Below are 18,290 nucleotides of genomic sequence, written 5' to 3'. Positions count from 1 at the left end.
GGCTCCTGCCCATGCTAGACCAGCGCCAGCCGGTGCTGGGCTTAAGCGCTGGGTGGTTGCCCAGCTTCCACGGCTCGGCAGTCTCCTGGACCACTGAGCTGCGGAACGGTGGGTGGGGATGGGGTTGGGGAGGAGGCGTTCTGAGGAGGGAAGAGGCTGGTGGGGGCGGAGAGAGGGCAGGGGGAGGCGTGCCAGGGGAGGGAGGGAGGATGATCCGCAAGCTCCGCTCCGCAGGATCCAGGGCACTCATGTAGGGCTGCATGCCCTACACAAGCGCCTTTCCTGAGTAGCCCCATTGAGTAGCCTACCCTAGTGAATAGCCCCATTGTGGGGCTGGTTACCTTATTCGGGGGAAGGGGGCAAACATCCCCTTCTCCCGAGGTGCCTCCCGCGATAGCGTGGGAGGCGCTGGATTCAGCAGCAGCCCTCCTCGGTGCTGCCAAGCCTGGGCACCCCAGGCAGCTCAGGATTGGGCTGCCCGTTGGAAGGAAGGCAGTTTTGCAGTATTATGAATATATGTTTATATGACAGAACAACATCTGCAGGTTGTGTGTGTCAAATTCAGGGGTGATCCACCTTCCAGAAGCAACCATGGACCTTAATCACTGGATTGGCCTTGGCCAACTCTTGTTGACATTCTCTCTTTAGCACTTTGCAGCTATTGTGGCCAGAATAAATACACTCAGGCTTCAATCCTAACCACACTTTCCTGAGAGTATGCCCCATTGAACGAAATAGGACTTACTTCTGAGTAGACCTGGTTAAGATTGCAGACCTGGTTAAGCCTCAGTGAGGCTTTTTTATTTTCCTTTATTTTTATTGAATTTCATAGTTTGGTTTGCTTTCACTGTAGCTGGATTACAGCTTTTCACTTGGGGAGATTTATGCTGAAATACAGTCCTGATTTCATTTGGCTTTACAAATTTTCTCTGGAAAAGAAAAACATTTCTTGATTCTTCTTTTCTCTTGTATATTTTGTAGGTAAAGGGATGATCAAGCTTAAGGTGAGTGTAAAGTGGTATGACTCAATGGGGATGAGATGAACATACCAAAGGAACCAAATAGCCAGGCAGGATAAATTGCTATATTTATTGGGCTGTACAGATATATCTAATTCAAATATAATGGCAAACATATTGTTTCCTTCTCTTTCACATATGAGAGAAAGCAATTGAAATCTGCTTTTGCACTAATCACAGTTCCGTATTAACATCCAAACTTTGAGAAACTGTAGTTTGTTCAAACAATAGTTAGTTAAAACAAGTCTTTGCTTGACATCCTGGTTTATTGGGCTTTCATCATGTTTATTTGGATATAATCATGAACTGGGCCGTCGTCTTTACTTGTGACACCTTTTGGGGAGGAGCATATAGAATTACAACTGAAAAACAACCTTCCCTTCAGATCTGATTGCTCAAAGATTATGGGGCATCTTGCAAAAAGTGGTGGGGAACAACTTATTCTAGCGCTGTTGCACTACCTCTGCCATCTGATGTTCCTCACCTGCTCCCCTCTTCAGACCTGTGTAGATTTTTCTTCAATCACTGATAATGTCACTGCACCAAGTGTTGGGTGGTAGCTCCCTTAATTTTCCCTGCTCACAGTAATGGACCTTCCTTTGACATGTCCCAGGGCAAATGTCCATGATACTGCCCCCCTTGCACGATGTGGTCCCCCCCCCGCTTACCCAGCATGATGAAGCCTTGTGTAACACCACAGATGACTCAGAAAATTTTCTGCGGTTTCCCTGCAGTCTTAAACAATACTACCAGGAAATCTCTTGGGAAACTTCCGGGAAGTCTCATAAGGCTTTCTGAGTGGACTGGAATGCCATGTGGATGTGGCACTTGGGGCATTTGCCCCCTACCTCCCCTCCAGGCCCACCACTGCCTGCTCTGAAAATGCATTTTAATCTGAATGTGGGGCTGTAGGCTTCCTAGTACATTGGCAGAAGCGCTTTCATAGTTTCTTAAGCTTGGCTGGATCCAAGACCACACATTCCTTGGCAGCATTTCTGAATGTGAGCTCGTTAATGTAGTACACACCAGTCCTTCAGTGGTTGCCAAGAGGTCAGATGTCAGACATATCCTTGACCGTTGTTCCTCCAGTCTAACTTCATCCTGGTCTGTATGGAGTGAAACACTGCTGCTGTTTGTAACTATTACTGAGTTTGCGGTTGCTGGAACCTCTCAACAACAGCTGCCGATCTGCTTCTTGTACTTGGACCAGCAGCGCAATCCTATGATGTCTACTCACAAGAAAGTCCCATTGTGTTCAATGATGCTTACTCCCAGGAAAGTGTGTATAGGATTTCAGTGTAAGCTGCTCTGTTTTGCTTAGCTAGGACAGCTCTTGGCTGTGTCATTCAGAAAGCAAAACCAAACTTGGTTCTGTGTTTAGAGCACTTTAATACCCTTCTTCCTGGACTGGCACATATCCATTTATTACATTTGTATCTCAGCCTTCCACTGAGGATCCCAGAGCCTTGCAACAATCCTGCAAGGTAGGTAAGGCAGACAGACAGTAACTAACAGCACAATTCTAGCACAATCCATTGAGTTCAGTGAGACTTACTCCTAAGTACATGTGCATAGGATTGCAGCCTAAGTTGCCCATAGAGGGAATAGCTCAGTGGTAGAGCACATCCTGTGTGCAGAAGGACCCAAGTTCAATCCTTTGCAGGATTAGTCTAGGTAGGACTAAGAAAGACTCTGCCTGAAACCCTGGTGAGTCAGTGCAGGCAGTACTGACCTTGATAGATCAATGGTTTGATTCAGTATAAGGCTGCTTCAAATGTTTACCAGGACCATCCATATCCCAGTGTGCAGAGCACATGTTTTGCATGTAGATGATTCAATCCTTGGCATCTCCAGTTAAAAATATCTCAGGTAGCAGGAAATGCCTCTGGAGAGCGCTGCTGGAGATGGTACTGGACAAATGGTATAATTACTTGGTATAAGAATAGTTCATATGTTATATGCATAGGGAAGTCTGAGCTTGAAAATTGTGGTTGGTTCAGATCAAATCATCAGAGCAATGCTGGAATTAATAAAATTCACTAGCAGAATATCCATAACCTACATTGCAAGAAAAAAAGGCCATTGTGTATATGTACAGATGAAAATGTCTTATAGGAAGTAAGATCATTGGTCTACCTATCCCAGTATTATCTACATTAACTGCTAGTAGCGATCCAGGATTTTAGACAAAGAGGGGTCTTTCCTATCCCTACTTGGATTTGCTGCCAGGGATTGAACCAGAGAATCTTCTGCATGCAAAGCAAGTGCTTTGATTCTGAGTTATGGCCCCTTCTAAATGTGTTGGTCTCTTACATACAGATTATGTTTTCCTCATAACTCTTGTCCTCTTTGGCTTCTTTTCTAGGTGCCCGCAGGGCTACAGGGCCAAGCCCAATTGAAAGTCTGGGGCAACCGACACTTGACAGAGGAGGGCTACATCTTCCACAACTACACCACTGTGACTGTTGACAGTAAAGGGGCATCTGTGTTCATTCAGACAGACAAGCCTGTGTACAGACCCAAGCAGAAAGGTTAGTGTAGCTGTTGTGGTTTCAATAGTACTCTGATCCCTTGTGCCAGGACTACTGTAGTCTTCTCTGACACTCCTTTTCATCTCTTTTCAGTGCTCATCAACCTTTTTACTGTCAGCCCTGACTTGCGACCAATCAATGAGAGGGTAAGGACCCATGTTTTTCTATTGTTCCTTCTGTAGTTCCCCTTGTTGGGATGTTGCACATTCAGGAGACTTTAGAATTAGTATATCTGGGGAGTTAATTACTATTTCTCATCCTGCAGTATGAGTGGTCAGGATTGGATTTCTTCTTCCTCCAGATAAGTGGGGCTATACCACAGTGATAGATCACCTGCTTTTGCGTAGAAGGCCCTAGATTTGATTGTAAGCACCTCTAGTTAGTGCTGGGAAAACTTCAGGTTGAAAATCTGGGGAGCTGCTGACTGTCAGTGTAGACAGTTGATGGACTAAGGATCTGACTTGGCAGAAGGCAGCTTCATATGTTCCTTGCAAATGAAGGAGCAGAACCTAAAACTTGTTAGCTGACCTTTCAGACAGGGTGTGGGGTGGTCAAAAGAAGCAGCCTTCTAAGTCCTTCATCAGGCAAAGCCTTGTCTTTGCAGAGATCTTGTTGTATGCATAGAATCTCCTCTGAATCAGTGCTGCTGCATCCTAATGGAGACAGGGAAGGGGTAGAGAGTGAGGGCCTCAATAATATCTGGGAATGGTGGCCACAAGGAAGAAGTTCTTGTTTCTCTTTTAAACCTAAGCAGAACTGTAAAGAACTGAATGAAGACTGTAGTTTGAGTTCCTTCGAATAATATCCAGCAAACTGCTATGTCTTTTTTCTTTTTTTCAGGTGGAAGCCTATGTGGTGGTAAGTGTTTGGCACATCCCAAAGGCAAACGGTGCTGAGGCCTTCCTGGGCCAAGAGGTTTGTGAATTGCCTTGTCACACCCAGCTGGCAAGACAACTAACTTATGGAATGTTTAAAAGAATGTGTCAAGCTTTTGCTTTGGCTTCAGGAGTATTTTCCCTTTGAAAGGTTCATGAATAGGATGGCCTGGTCTGACCTGGCCTGGTTCCAGATACCTTCACTGTGGCTGTACTCAGACAACCATGCGAACCACAGTTTGGAGAATTGTGAACGTGCCATGTGTGAAAGTTCCAACCCCATGAATGATTCTGCAATAATAAATCATTAGACTTTAAGGTATCATGAGACTAAGCAGAAGCTTTAGCTTTACAAAGCATGCAGTCACCCTTCACATTTCATTCAAAAAATACAGTTATTCTCTGTGAGCTTTTTCAAAGACTCCAGCAAGAAACATGTTGAGTTGTTGTAGCTGTTAGTTTAAGCCAAATAGGCAAATGTATGGCTCTTATGGTAATTCTTTTCCAGGATCCAAGAGGGTCTCGGATGATAGAGTGGAACAACCTGAAGCCAGTTTGTTGTGGTGAGTTTCAGAATGTTCCGGTTGAGCATATGTGCCCATTGTCCAGAGCTCTGTGGAGGAAGGGCAGGGGACAAGAAAAGGAATCTTCCTGCTAGCATAATTCTTCTTTTTGCAGGTTCCAGTTATTACTACATAGTCCCTTCTGGTCTACCATTTCAGTTCATTCTCTTTCTTCCTCCCTCTCTTTTTTTGCAGGTATTCTGAATATGAGTTTTCCTTTGTCAGACCAGCCTGTGTTTGGCGAGTGGTTTATTTTTGCTGAAATACAAGGGCACACATACAACAGGTCCTTTGAGGTTCAAAAATATGGTAAGTGACCAGCGGCACTCTGCTGAGGCTTATTTTGAAAGCACATCCCACAGATGGTCTGGAGATGAAATAAGTTGTTTTAAAAAATCCAGAGAAAAAGATTTGCGCAGCTCAGGGCTCCTGGCTATAGCTCTGGCAGCTCTTCATGAAGGCCTAGCCAACTTCTCTGGTTTTTCTGAGCCATAATGCATAGACAGATCTTAAAATGGTTCTCCCCCTTTCTCTTTTCTCCCTTCCATTTATTTCACTCTCTCTGTTAGTTTTACCCAAGTTTGAGCTGCAGATTGACCTGCCTCGCTACATACGTGATCTTAGCATCTGTGAAAAAGGAACTGTCCATGCCAGGTAAGAGTAGAGTGCTTGGACATCATGAACTGGGAGAGATAAGTAAATAAATGTTTTAATTGACTCCTTTGTTGCTCTCTGGTCCCCAGTGGACTTACTCAGATCTATGACTGCTATTTTGCTGCCATAAATCTGTTAGGTTGAAGGGTGCTTGTTGAGTCTGGGACAAGAGCATAGAATCCCATGGGTGCTGCTGCGATCCCCCCTGCCCCTTATCTGCACCGATGGCTGATCTGTACTCATTACTGCTGGAGCACAGTTGCCATGCCATTGGCAGTGAATCAGATTCAGCTATTTCAACCCATTCCATGCCCTGTGAATTGTTGTTAGTCAGCATAGACATTATTGTCCTAAATAGATTAATGATCTGACTTGGTAGAAGACAGATTCCTAAATTCTTACATTCACAGGGTGTTTGCACCTAGAAAAAAGAAGGAAGCACATGAAATGTACCATTGTTGTGCTTCTCCTGTTTCAGGTATACATTTGGGAAACCAGTGGTGGGGAGACTGATGGTTAACATGACTGTAAATGGAGTGGGCTACTACCGACATGAAGCGGGGAACCCTGTTCTCAAAACCACTGAAGTAAGTGAATGATTGGCTTATGTGAATACCCACTTAGAAGTGTTTCCTGTCTGGCCCAGTCTAAAGACCTTGAGGTGTAACAGTGTCCAAAGAGGAATAGCTTAATGAAAAGTGACTTTCATCTGTAAAGTCCAGCCTGGCTGTGTTCAAGTAGGCATCAGGATCATATATCCATGAGCCTATCCATGATTGTAATGCCCTAGAAACAGAAAGTGGGGTGATGTATTGAGTGAGCCAAGTTACCATTTCACAGACTGTGAGTGGTATTGGTTCATACCAGCCTGCATCCTTTCTGTTGGGCCTTGGCGCCCCAGGGAAGAAGGAGGAGCCCAAGATTTTGTCCACCGGCCAGAATTTATGTTTCTTCTAATTCTATCTCTTGTGCCATTGCTGGCAGATCGATGGCTCTGCAGATTTTGATGTGTGTGTCAAAGACATGATGCCGACTGATGTCCCAGAGCATTTCAGAGGTGCGGTTAACATTTGGGCCACAGTGACCAGTGTTGATGGGAGCAGGCAGATCATGTTTGATGACTCCACGCCTGTCCAAAAGCAGCTTGTGGACATAAAGTACACTAAAGACACCCGGAAGCATTTCAAGCCAGGCTTGCCCTACAAAGGGAAGGTGAGTGAGGAGGTGACTTATGTGGGGTCTTGTGATGAGAGGGCTGTGCATCATGTGACTGAGCCCCAACTTTCCACCTTTTTGTGGAAAGCATGAAACATTTGAATATTTTGGAGGTTGCTGTTGCTCTGATATTGTTGTCTCCATCAGGGAGCAAGATATATCTTCTGTGCAGTGCATTTGGGTTAGTAAAAGGGAGAGGAAAGGTTTCTGGATGTGTAAAACTCTTTGTCTTTAAAAAAAAATTCTTTGTAATCAAAACAACTTCCCTTACAAAACAGGCTGAACAGTTATACATTTATAGCTAGTCTGAGCTGTGCCATTGAGTTTTGGATGAATTGTGGCCTAGTGAAGGAAACCTTTTGTTCTTTTTAGACTTGTTGATCAGCAACATGTTATAAACCAGGGAATAGGTACAGTAACTTTTTATTTTGAATTTTAGTTCTCATTATTTTACATTTACAGGAAACAATTGAGTAAATGCAACATAAGGAACCTGGAAAGAAAAATTTATTTGAAAGGCTAAAGAAATGAAATGTGAAGAATTGCATTTTATAGTATGGATCATAATGTGATATCTGAGGAAATAAGGAGCTTATAGAAAAATTACAGAAACACCCATTCAGGCTAGAGTGTCTACATATGTCTAGTATACAATAATAAGATTCAACCATAGTCTTTCGAGACTGAAGGTTGCCAATAAAATATTTAAAATATTTATATTCCACTTTCAATGGAGCTCAGCACCAGCACTAATGGAGTTCAGGACTGGGCCCTAATTGTTCTACTTGAAACTATTTTAGAGGTGCCTGTAAACAATATAAGTCTTTAAAACAAGAACAGAAATAAACCTTTATAATGTGGGTCAAATGATCCCCTCCCCCTTCTGAAAATTAACCAGCATGACCTAAGCCAGCGGTGTCAAACTCATTTTATACTGAGGGCCGAATAGCATTCATTATGCCTGCTGAGGGCCAAGGTGTTTTCATTAGGTATGAAGTGATGTCATTAAACCGGTCATAACCAAAAATAAGCACTTTTTCTCACTTAGGAACTCAATAGCTGCAAAAGACAGAAGAGAAAATTTGCAAATTTTGATCATATTTCAAGATACAGGAGAACACAATTTTCATGTGGGCCGCCCTTTCAGCAGTAACACCTCAGCACTGCTCAGCAGCTGAGAGCCTGAGGGCTAGACAAAAAACTTCCGCGGGCTGTATCTGGCCCCCAGGCCTTATGTTTGACACACCTGACCTAAGCAATAGTATGAAAGAGAAGTGAATCAGTTATTACACAAGGACTGTAGGAGAATCATTTCCTAGTCCAAACATGATGATGCTTTCCCAAACACTGAAGCAGACTTGTTCTTTGATTTGTTCTTTGATTTGCCCAGATTTGTTGGTCCACTCTTGTCCCTCCATTCAATGCCTTATATAGTTTCCATCCATGGTAATCTCTGTTACCCCTGCAGAGGACAACCTTCCTATTTCTCCATAGTAAATCATTGAATTTTATCTCCTTCTGTTCAGGTGGAAGTCACTTACCCTGATGGAAGTCCTGCAGATGGTGTGACTATCCGGATAAAAGCAGAGCTCACTCCAAAGGACAACATTTACACAAGCGAGCTGATGTCTAGAGGAGGCCTGGTGGAGTTTGAAATCCCCTCCATCCCCTCTGCTGCCCAGTACATCTGGCTGGAGGTGGGTGAAAGCCCTTGATAGGATTAGCGGGGCTGTAAATGCTGTTAATCTCATCAAAGGCAGACTTCGTTAACAGGCCTTGAGGATAAGAAGTGGGAAGTGTTAACCCTGGCCTTAGAAATTGTGTGAATATGTGTGTGTTTGTGGGAAGTTCCAAATCCTGTTTTGCTGTTTGTTGAAGCCCACTTTCTAAGAATTGTGATGGGAGAGTTTTCAAAGTGGATGGGAGTGCAAGAGGAGGAAGGTGGGTGAGTGGAGTTGAGCCAAATTTGCTGGGAGCAGAAGCTGAATCAGTGTGCTGAGAATGACTTTGTGCTTTCTTCCCTCTCTCAAGACCAAAGTCATAGCCCTGGATGGAAAACCTGCTGGAGACCAGTACCTGCCCAACTACTTATCCATCAGTAGCTGGTATTCACCTAGCCAATGCCACATCCAGCTTCAGATGCCAGACAAGCCTTTCCTGGTAGACTCCAAGATGGTTGTTTCTATCTTACTTCCAGGACATTTAAGGGGGAGTGGGACATGTTGCTGTTAGTTGGAGCCCCTGCTGGCTGTTCTCCGCCTACTTCACTTAGAATGACTAATCTCCCTGTAGGGAAGCTGGGACCCAGCCAGCCCGCCTGTTTTTGCTGGGTGTTCCAGTTGGCCAGCACTTAGAACTGATTTTGCTCCAGGGAAAAAAACTGAGCTCCCAGAGCCCCTTAGCTTCCTTTATCCCTCCCTCTCCCTACTTTGAAACTAGAATCCTGTGTGTGTTCTTACATCTTGCATTTTGTTCTGATGGTAGAGTGGTAGAGGGGGAGATACTCACTCTCTCAGAAAGCATTTCCCTGAGCTGTCAGGCTAGAGCAAATTCCTTTTTCTGTGCCACAGACTCCTAGATGGTATTTTGCACCTTCAGGGCAGAAGGCTGCAGTACTGGGGGGGATCCATGGGTACAGGTGACCCTGGACGACATGGCTGGGGCGGTGGCGTGGCCACCCATGACTGCTACCCCCCCGGAGGCATTTTGAAGGCTGGAGAAGCTGAGTGTAGCCTCCCTGGCCTCAGATGGCCTTCTGAGGTCTCTGGAGGGCCTTAAAACATCACTTGCGATTTTTGGCCCAAAATCAGAAGTGATGTTTTAAGGTCCTTTGGAGCCCTTAGAAGGCTGTAGTACCTCTAGCTGTGCCCCCAGACACTACAGTGGCCAGGACCCCCTCTGGAAGGCTGGACTTGTATTAGTTTCTTTGAAAGAGTCAAGAGAGTGCTCTTTCTAACCCCAAGAATTTGCTAGCCCTGCTCTGTGGCACACTAGCAGCAGCAATTCAATAGGCTTACTCTATAAGGGGAAGCCCAGCTCCTTGGTAGCTCTGGGTCTCTGTGGGTGAGTAGGAACCATATGCAAGTGCTTGGACCCCAGGATGGAAAACTTTCTCTCTGAGTAGCAATCTCCTTGAGGTTCAGAAAGTTCTCCTCATTCTAGTGGGCCTGCTTTTACTAACTAATATCCAACTTCTTGGCCTTGGTGTAGAAGCACTTGGGGTCAGGTAAGGAGAAAGCTTTGCCAGGCTTCTGAGGATACAGCTCTTACATTTCTCTTTCTAGGTGGAAGAGGAGGCATGCATCACAGTGAAATCCACATGCCCATGTAATTTCACACTCCACTATGAAGTAGTGTCACGGGGTAACATTGTCCTGTCAGGGTTACAGCCAGGGAATGTGACTCGGCAGAGGAGCAAAAGGGCTGTCACCATGTTCTCTGGCAGGAACATCCACGTCACTCATTTTCCAGGTATGATTGCAGTTGGGAGTAGGGAGGAATGGCTTTCTAATTGAAACAGGGGAACACATTAGGCATATGTCTAATATGTGACTGCAGGAGCACACTGGCTCTGCTTGATGGGATTGGGCAAACCCTGGAATCCCATCCTGTAATGGCAGCCTGACAAGATGTATTTTGTACTCCTGACTCTTCTCTGTACCATTTGTTGTTTAGATCCCACCAGTCCTCCTGCTGCAGAGATGCACACCTGTGTGACCTCCCTCCGTTTCTCAGTAACTCACAGTATGGCTCCACTGGGCCGCCTCCTTGCATATTATGTCCGTGAGAATGGAGAAGGGGTGACAGACACCTTGCAGTTTGCGGTCAAGCCCTCCTTTGAGAATCAGGTATGAAGAGCATGCCTAAATTGACTGTGCTTCTGAGGTGGGGTCATTGCAGGACGTATGTAGAGTGATGGTAGGGCTTCTTTTCCTTCTTTTTAATTTCCAATGCTAGGTTTCGGTGACCTTTTCATCAAATGAGACGAGGCCAGGTGATTTTGTGGGAGTCAAGGTGCGAGCTGCACGGGGGAGCTGTGTCTGTTTGGCCACAGTAGATAAAAGTGTTTACCTACTCAAACCAGGCTTCCAGCTGACATCTGCCCAGGTGAGCAAACCCTGTGTAGTGAGGGGGTGAGAGTGGACAGCAGAGAGTGACATCCTGTCAGTTCTTCAGATGTATCCAGATAGAAGTGACAAAGCACAAAGTTTGATAAATTTAAAATATTTGCCTTTTCATCCCAACACAGGGATGCCCTAGGAAACTACAGTAAAAAGTTAAAAGCAATCCATACAATTATACAGACAGGAAGAGCAGATAAAACCGTTTAGAAGAAGCAAGGAGAGGAATATAAAATTAAAGAGTTTCTTCTCCCACATGGAATCTGCCCAGTCATCACATTCATCTTCAGAGGCCCTTCTGAGGTTAAGTACATGGTAGTCAGACAGAAGATATGCTAGGTTGTGGCATCCCATATCTGGCCAATGCAGATATGCCCCCTGGCACCAAGTTTGTTATCCTTCAGGAGCTGGACAATGGGGACCTTATTAGTTGCCGAAACCTTTCAGGATGATTTTATTTAAGCTTTTCTGTTTGTTGTCTTTATTACCTTTGGGTTTTTAAAATCATTTTTAGCCTTATGTTAGTGATGTATTTAATGTCATTATCAACAACTGCTCTTTTAACTGATGAGCAACCTACAGCTTTTGAAAAGAAAAACTGGTGAAGCCAAGGCCATGCCAGAACAAAGCAGTTTGTACTTGATGTCTGAATACCATAATGAAGGGTACCAACCTGATCTTCTGGGGCAAGGAGTTCCATAGTTTGAGTGCTATAGAAGCCCCTCTCCTACTGCATATGCACCAGTTCACCATAATAGAAAGCTGAGAAGATAGGCAGGATTATGCATGGGGAGACTATCCTTTAAAGCAAGGGTGTCCAAACTTTTTGGCAGGAGGGCCACATCATCTCTCTGACACTGTGTTGGGAGGTGGGATAAAAAAGAATTAATTTTTCAAATTTGAATTAATTTACATAAATGAATATATTAGAGATGGAACTTATATGAATGAATGGAGGCCTTACATAGCTCAAGGCCTATAAAAGACCTTGCACAAAGCAAGGCCTGCCTTTCCTTTGCTGCTGCAGCTGCATCACAGACATGAAACAGGAAGCAGTGGAGGGAGCCCTCGTCTCACAGCTCATGCGAGAGGTTGAACAGTCACCCTTACACTGACAGCAGTTGCGTTGGGCTGGTGCAGGCTCTAATGAATCTCTGGAGAGCCAGAGGCTCATTGGAGACTGAGGGCTCCCTGCGGGTCAGTTTGGGAGTCCTCGAGGGCCAAAGGTGGCCCCCAGGCTGGGGTTTGGGCACCCCTGCTTTAAAACCTTATAGTATAGTGTCATAGCTTCAACTGTCAGTTTTGCATTTCACAATACAAGCACAAAAATATGCACTAACATAGAATAATACCAATAGACCATTTTCAGATGTTGAGGTACTTGAAGTTAACCCTCTGTATGCACATTATAAGTAAAAACTGTATTTGGGTATGAAATTTGATGAAATAAAAGAAGCAGGAACTACAGACACTTTCCTGAAAGCATCCCATTCAAGATGAGTACACCAAACAGCATCTTATACATATGTTAACACCATGCCTATGACAGCTACACTCTTGTAAATATAGGAAATGATCTACATTGTTTGGTGTTGACTCATGGTGCAAATGACTCATGGTGCAAAGATGGAAGCTGTCCAGTGCTGAAAATAGACAGATTACAACAGCAGTGGCAGTGAACTGTACATACTACTGTAGATATTCGCCTATAATTTCTACCAATAATTCAAGTGTAGATTGACACCTCATCTTATCTGTCAAGGCTCAGGGGTCAAGGCTGTTCAGGCTGTTGAGGCAGCCAGGAGAAGCCCAGAGGAGCTTTAAAAGTGCCTGCGGAGGGTCTGTGAAGTGTCTGATGGACATCTTGAAAAACTGCAGACAGCTTACAAACACGCAGCTTTGTTTACATTTGTTGGAGCTCTTGTAAAGTCTTCTGAGCATGCTCCTTAACTCCAGACCCAGGAGTGCCTCTTAAAACGGCAGTGAACAGTATAAAAAGTTTTCTGGCAGCAATTGAAGCAGGGTGTTGGGCAGAGGTAAGCTGTTCATTGTGCTTTATATTGGTGCTGCATTTGTTTTGGATGGTTTTTTAAAACTGCAAGTGCTTTTCTGCTGTTTCAGACCTGGATTTTTTTTTTCTTGCAGTGTACAGTTCTGTTGCTTTGGGGGGGACGGTTCACAGTACTACATAAACACTTGTTAATGTCTTCAAAAACAATGGCATGGCTCAGGTTCTTCTCCTTTTCACAACCCTTTCAATCAGGTTCCAGGGCAAGCTCCTCCTCACAAGCACTATTCCCCAAGTTTTACCCTTGACTTATCTGAGGGTCATAGAACATTCCATGATTTTTGGCTGAAAACCTGCCCTCACATCATCTGTGAGATTGACTTATGGGCTAGTATCTACAGTAGTTTTTGTGCGTTCACTGCAGCAGGCTTCCTTCACCATGTTTCTGAATATTTTGACAAGAGTTCACTCCCTTTTTCTTCACATGTGACCATACAAATTAGGCTTGCTGGATCTTGGTTCAGCTGAGAGAAATGGCTGAATTATCAAGAGGGTATCTACAAGCAGCCAAGAAATTTTTACTCTGGCAATTTCAGCATGCAGAAAACCAACAGGCCAATCCTAACCTGTGCTAGAATAGGCAGGCCATCTGGCCTGCGCCATATCTTGCGCAGGTTAGGTGTAGCTGCCGTGCAACTTGGAGTAAGGGGACATGTTTCTTCTTACCCCGTGTTATGCAGCAGCCACCCCTATGGGGCTGCTTGGATCTGCCTCAGTGAAATTGCTGGTTCAGATATGAGCAGCCTGGTGTAATCCCGTGCTGCCTGGGAGGATATGGCCTAAGTGCTGGAGGTTGGTCCCAACCCACTCCTGGGACTGGTCCGCCCTCCTCCTGCCCTCCTTTGCTCCCAACTGCCCCTGTTCTTCCCTCCTTTCACCTTCTCCAACCCTCCATGCTGGCCATCCTTGACTAGCACAGACTAATCAGCCAGGCCCTGGATATGGCATGGGGAGGCCAGCGCACATCCTTGCATGGCTTCTCCAACTCTAGAGTAATCGCAAATGTGCTTTATGGCATGTTTGCAACACTTCCAGGCCTGTGCAACCTTGCACAGGCCGAAAGGCCAGTTGGGGTTGTGCTTGAGCAGGCCAATCCTACTTTGTTCTATAGCGAGCAGGTCAGCAGGCATCCAGTGCAAGTTTGGAACCAAAAGTGGTGCAACCCTAGGCAAGGGAAAACTTTCCCCTTAACCTGTGTTGCACTGTAGTGGCCCCAATGGGTCTACTTGGATCTGTGCCACTTGACAAGGTGGTGCAGATCCGAGCAGAATGGAGCAGCCAGGGGCCGCACTGTGCTGCTAGGGAATGGGGTCAGGATCTGGCATAACTGGTGGATCCTGACTCTGCTCCTCACTCGACCGCCTCTGGGAATGCCCGCCGCCCATCCTCCCCCCGCCCTGAAACGCCTCCTCTCCGCCTTCCCCACAGCCCCCAGACCCCTGCATCAGCCGAGCTAAGCTGACGCAAACTTATCCTACAGGTCCTGGATCTGGCACTGGGAGGCCAGCGCAACTTCTTGTCCTAAGTCGGCACAAATGTGCCTTATGGCACGCTTGTGACAACCCCTGGGTTGGCACAGGTGACTGGCCTAACCTGGGGATTAAGTTTGCACCCTAAGTATGTGTTCTCTGCAATCCTTGATCAAGCTCACATGCAGAACAACATATTAATAAAATATGAGGGCAAGACAGTTGATTTCATAGACAGAGGCTGCAATCCTAACCTCTTTTCTGAGAGAAAGCCCCATTGAACAAAATAGGACTTATTTCTGAGTAGACCTGGTTAGGCTTGTGCCCATAGCCTCATAGACATATCTTTTTCCTTGGTGGATGATTGCTTGCTCATGCCATTGCTCTAAGGGCAGGGTTCATCCCCCCCCCCCTGCTGATCTCCAGCATGGCTGCAGTTTTCCTCTGTGGAGTTTTTCTTCCTGCATAAGCCTCTGGCTGTGCAGGAGAGAGGGGCAGTGAGACAGTGTGCAGAGATGCCAGCCAAGAGGCCCAACACCAGCACGCCCTCCTCACAGCAGTTGTGCTGAACCTCAGCGGACCTTTGGAGCCCCAGACCGCAGCTCAGGAGCCAGAAAGGGGCAGCATTCCCCCCAGAGGCATTGCACAATGAGTATAGTGGTATAGGCACTGGGAAGCGCTACATGTGAGCACATGTTCAGGACATGGAGATAAGGTGAGGAGATGATCTAAACCTGATTTATTGGTAGAAAGTTCTCACCTTTTAGATGAGTATCTATGGTAACTTTCTCTTAAAGATACTCATTCAGTCATTTGATGCATCGGAATCCTGTTCATGATACTGTTATAGGCATACTGGTAATGCAGGGAGTCAAGATCACAGCATTAGTCCCAGGAACAAAACTTCCAACAGTTTATGAGGAGGTTAGGACCATGGACAGCTCCAGGGCTAGGCCAGTCATAGGCAACAAGGCAAGTTGGGATGTTGTTCTAACCGAGGTTCAAAGCAGACTGATGGTTTAAGAACTTGCTGGGGGCTACAAGGTAGCTAACTCCACCCTTTCCAATGAGAAGTCTGCTGTTCCTTAAAGAGCTTCACCTAGTGGCTCTGCGGCAATTAACTCTGATGGCATATTGTGGGGTAGAATGTGGTTTGCTTGAACATTCCTCAAGAGAGTCTAGAGCAGTGTTTCTCAAACTGTGGGTCGGGACCCACTAGGTGGGTTGTGAGCCAATTTCAGGTGGGTCCCCATTCATTTCAATATTTTATTTTTAATATATTAGACTTGATGCTGCCATGGTATGTGACAGCATTTGGGGAAATGTTACAGAACTATACTTTTAACAAGCTACTATGTTTCTTCTTTTAACAATGATAGTAAATGGTACAGACTCCTGGTAAGTGTGGGTAGGATTGCAGCCTAGGATTGTTAAAATTTTCCTGCTTGATGATGTCACTTCCGGTCATGACATCACTTCCGGTGGGTCCTGTCAGGTTCTCATTCTAAAAAAGTGGGTCCTGGTGCTAAATGTGTAAGAACCACTGGTCTAGAGCAGGGGTGCCCAAACCCCGGCCCGGGGGCCACTTGCGGCCCTCAAGGCCTCTCAATGCGGCCCTCAGGGAGCCCCCATTCTCCAATGAGCCTCTGGCCCTCCAGAGATTTGTTGAAGCCCACACTGGCCCAATGCAACTTCTCTCAGTGTGAGGGCGACTGTTTGACCTCTCATGTGAGCTGTGGGATGAGAGCTCCCTTCACTGTTTGCTGTTTCACATCTGTGATGCAGCAGTGGCACCTAAGGAAAGGTCAGCCTTGCTTTTTGCAAGGCCTCTTATAAGCCTTGAGCTATTGCAAGACCTTGATTCATCCATATAAGTTCATATTTAATATATTCATTTATGTAAACTTATGTGAATTTATTCAAATTTGAAATGTAAATTAATTCTTTATTTCCCCGGCCCCCGACACAGCTTCAGAGAGATGATGTGGCCCTCCTGCCAAAAACTTTGGACACCCCTGGTCTAGAGGATGATAGAGCTGCATCCTCTGGTTGTAGAAGGGATGTTGAGTCTAATCCCAAGGGTATTAGGAGATTCTGAAACAGGCTTCCAAGCTCTATGTTGGGGGAATTTCCTCCCCCATATCCATCTTCTCTTCAGATTCATTTGCCTCATTCACAAGGGCCATGATGGCAAGCAAGGAAGTTCTTGTCACAGAAGAAGTGCATGCTCATATGGGTGGTGCAGACGCTTTCACCTTATGTTGAATAATGGTTGGATTTTGAGTCAGGGAAACATTTCCACTATGTGAACACTCATTAAATGTGTGCCTGACTTGGATCAGAGAAATCACATGTCTTTTGAATATTCCATGCGCTTACAGGGTCTGACAGCATTTACTGGACATGGAAAGCTAATGGCTAGATCCACATGGAATGTTGTGTCAGTGCTTTCTGATGCACTGCTAAGCCTGGCTGTGCTTTGAATAAAATAACTGAAACAACCATTGAGAGGCTTGTCATATTGCTATATGACTAGACAAACACCTACACTGATGTGGACGCAGCCAGAAAGAAGCTTTTTGCAAAGAGGGACTATGGAAAGAATTCCGTCCATGCAAGGTGTTCCTCAGCAGCATGGAAAGAGGGTAGACTGACCAGGATGGTTACATTTGGGGCCAGAAACCGCTTTCAAGCCCTGCTTTTCCTTTCCTGGCACACTGGAGCTGGATTCAGATGGTTGATTGGTTGTATGAGCCCTTCTGAACAACACTCCTGGATATTTTCATGAGTTGCTATGACCTACTGTCTTGTGTCTGTATAAAAAGAAGCACAAGAGTTGCAAAACAGATTAATCTTTAATGCCTTGTTCTGTCCTGTTGTGAGGGTGGCTGCCTCGATAATTTTGTTTGATAAAATAAAACAAAACAAACAGATGTGTTAAGTTAGAAACTAATATAATTCCTTAACTACACATTTCAAAATTTCTGTTTGACTTCTCAGAACCAAAGTATCATTATTTATGGCTTAAATTGACATAATACTTCATGCATTTGTGTTTGTGCATGTCAAATATTTTAAAAAACTATAATTGTTCAAAGACACCCTGATGTTTCTAATTATCTTTATTAACTGTGACCATATCAGTTTGATTCATGTATGAGTCACCATATGTGATACTGTGCTCAAACAGAAACATTGTTTTCATCAGATGTACATGCCTCAATATCTGAAAGTGGTCATTATGCCTTATTACACGTATGGTATGGTGTAACTTTCAGTGCTCATATTAAAAAGTGCACAGTTGGTGGCTATGCCACTACATCAGTGTCCTCCAAAGTAGGAACTGCTGCACACCAGGAAAACGCTCCCTGGCACAACAGGAACCTATCATTCCTCCAGGGAGCCTGCTGTTGTCACCTTCAATCTCCTCCAAAGCCTGTGCCATCCAGCTGCGTCTGCCTGGAAATCTGGACGCAGAGCCTGTTGAGGGGCAGAATGTGAAAGTGGCTGGGTAGTGCGTGAACTTTGGGGGGAGATAGGTGATGATAGCAGGCTCCCTTGCAGAACGCTAAGCTTTGTTAACGAGGAGGGGTTTGCACAGATGCCAGATCCAGCCTGCGAGCTGGGTTTGCACCTGCTGCTCTACACCATTAAGTAGCTTGGTACCATGATACTTAAAGATAACTATGACCAGAACTTTTATTTGAACTCAGACCAGAAGCTAGTGCAGCAGGTCACTTTCTCTGAAAACCAACCCTACTCAAGGCTTTCCTAG

General features: G+C 45.2%; 1 protein-coding gene across 1 annotated transcript in view; it reads left to right on the top strand.

Moving 5' to 3' along the window:
• Nucleotides 1-18,290, top strand: part of CPAMD8 (C3 and PZP like alpha-2-macroglobulin domain containing 8) — a 56,526-nt gene that overhangs the window by 7,765 nt on the left and 30,471 nt on the right. The window contains exons 3-16 of the mRNA XM_066636288.1: nt 982-1,004; nt 3,385-3,550; nt 3,644-3,696; nt 4,391-4,408; nt 4,934-4,988; nt 5,184-5,297; nt 5,558-5,642; nt 6,121-6,229; nt 6,627-6,854; nt 8,384-8,554; nt 8,889-9,017; nt 10,142-10,328; nt 10,533-10,705; nt 10,815-10,964. Of these exons, the coding sequence (XP_066492385.1) occupies nt 982-1,004; nt 3,385-3,550; nt 3,644-3,696; nt 4,391-4,408; nt 4,934-4,988; nt 5,184-5,297; nt 5,558-5,642; nt 6,121-6,229; nt 6,627-6,854; nt 8,384-8,554; nt 8,889-9,017; nt 10,142-10,328; nt 10,533-10,705; nt 10,815-10,964 (1,661 nt within the window). The remainder of the gene's footprint in view (nt 1-981; nt 1,005-3,384; nt 3,551-3,643; nt 3,697-4,390; nt 4,409-4,933; nt 4,989-5,183; nt 5,298-5,557; nt 5,643-6,120; nt 6,230-6,626; nt 6,855-8,383; nt 8,555-8,888; nt 9,018-10,141; nt 10,329-10,532; nt 10,706-10,814; nt 10,965-18,290) is intronic.

Source organism: Tiliqua scincoides, chromosome 8 (assembly GCF_035046505.1).
Source record: "Tiliqua scincoides isolate rTilSci1 chromosome 8, rTilSci1.hap2, whole genome shotgun sequence".
Lineage (NCBI taxonomy): Eukaryota > Metazoa > Chordata > Lepidosauria > Squamata > Scincidae > Tiliqua > Tiliqua scincoides.
Note: the sequence above shows the minus strand (reverse complement) of the source record. Positions and strands in the feature narration are given on the sequence as shown.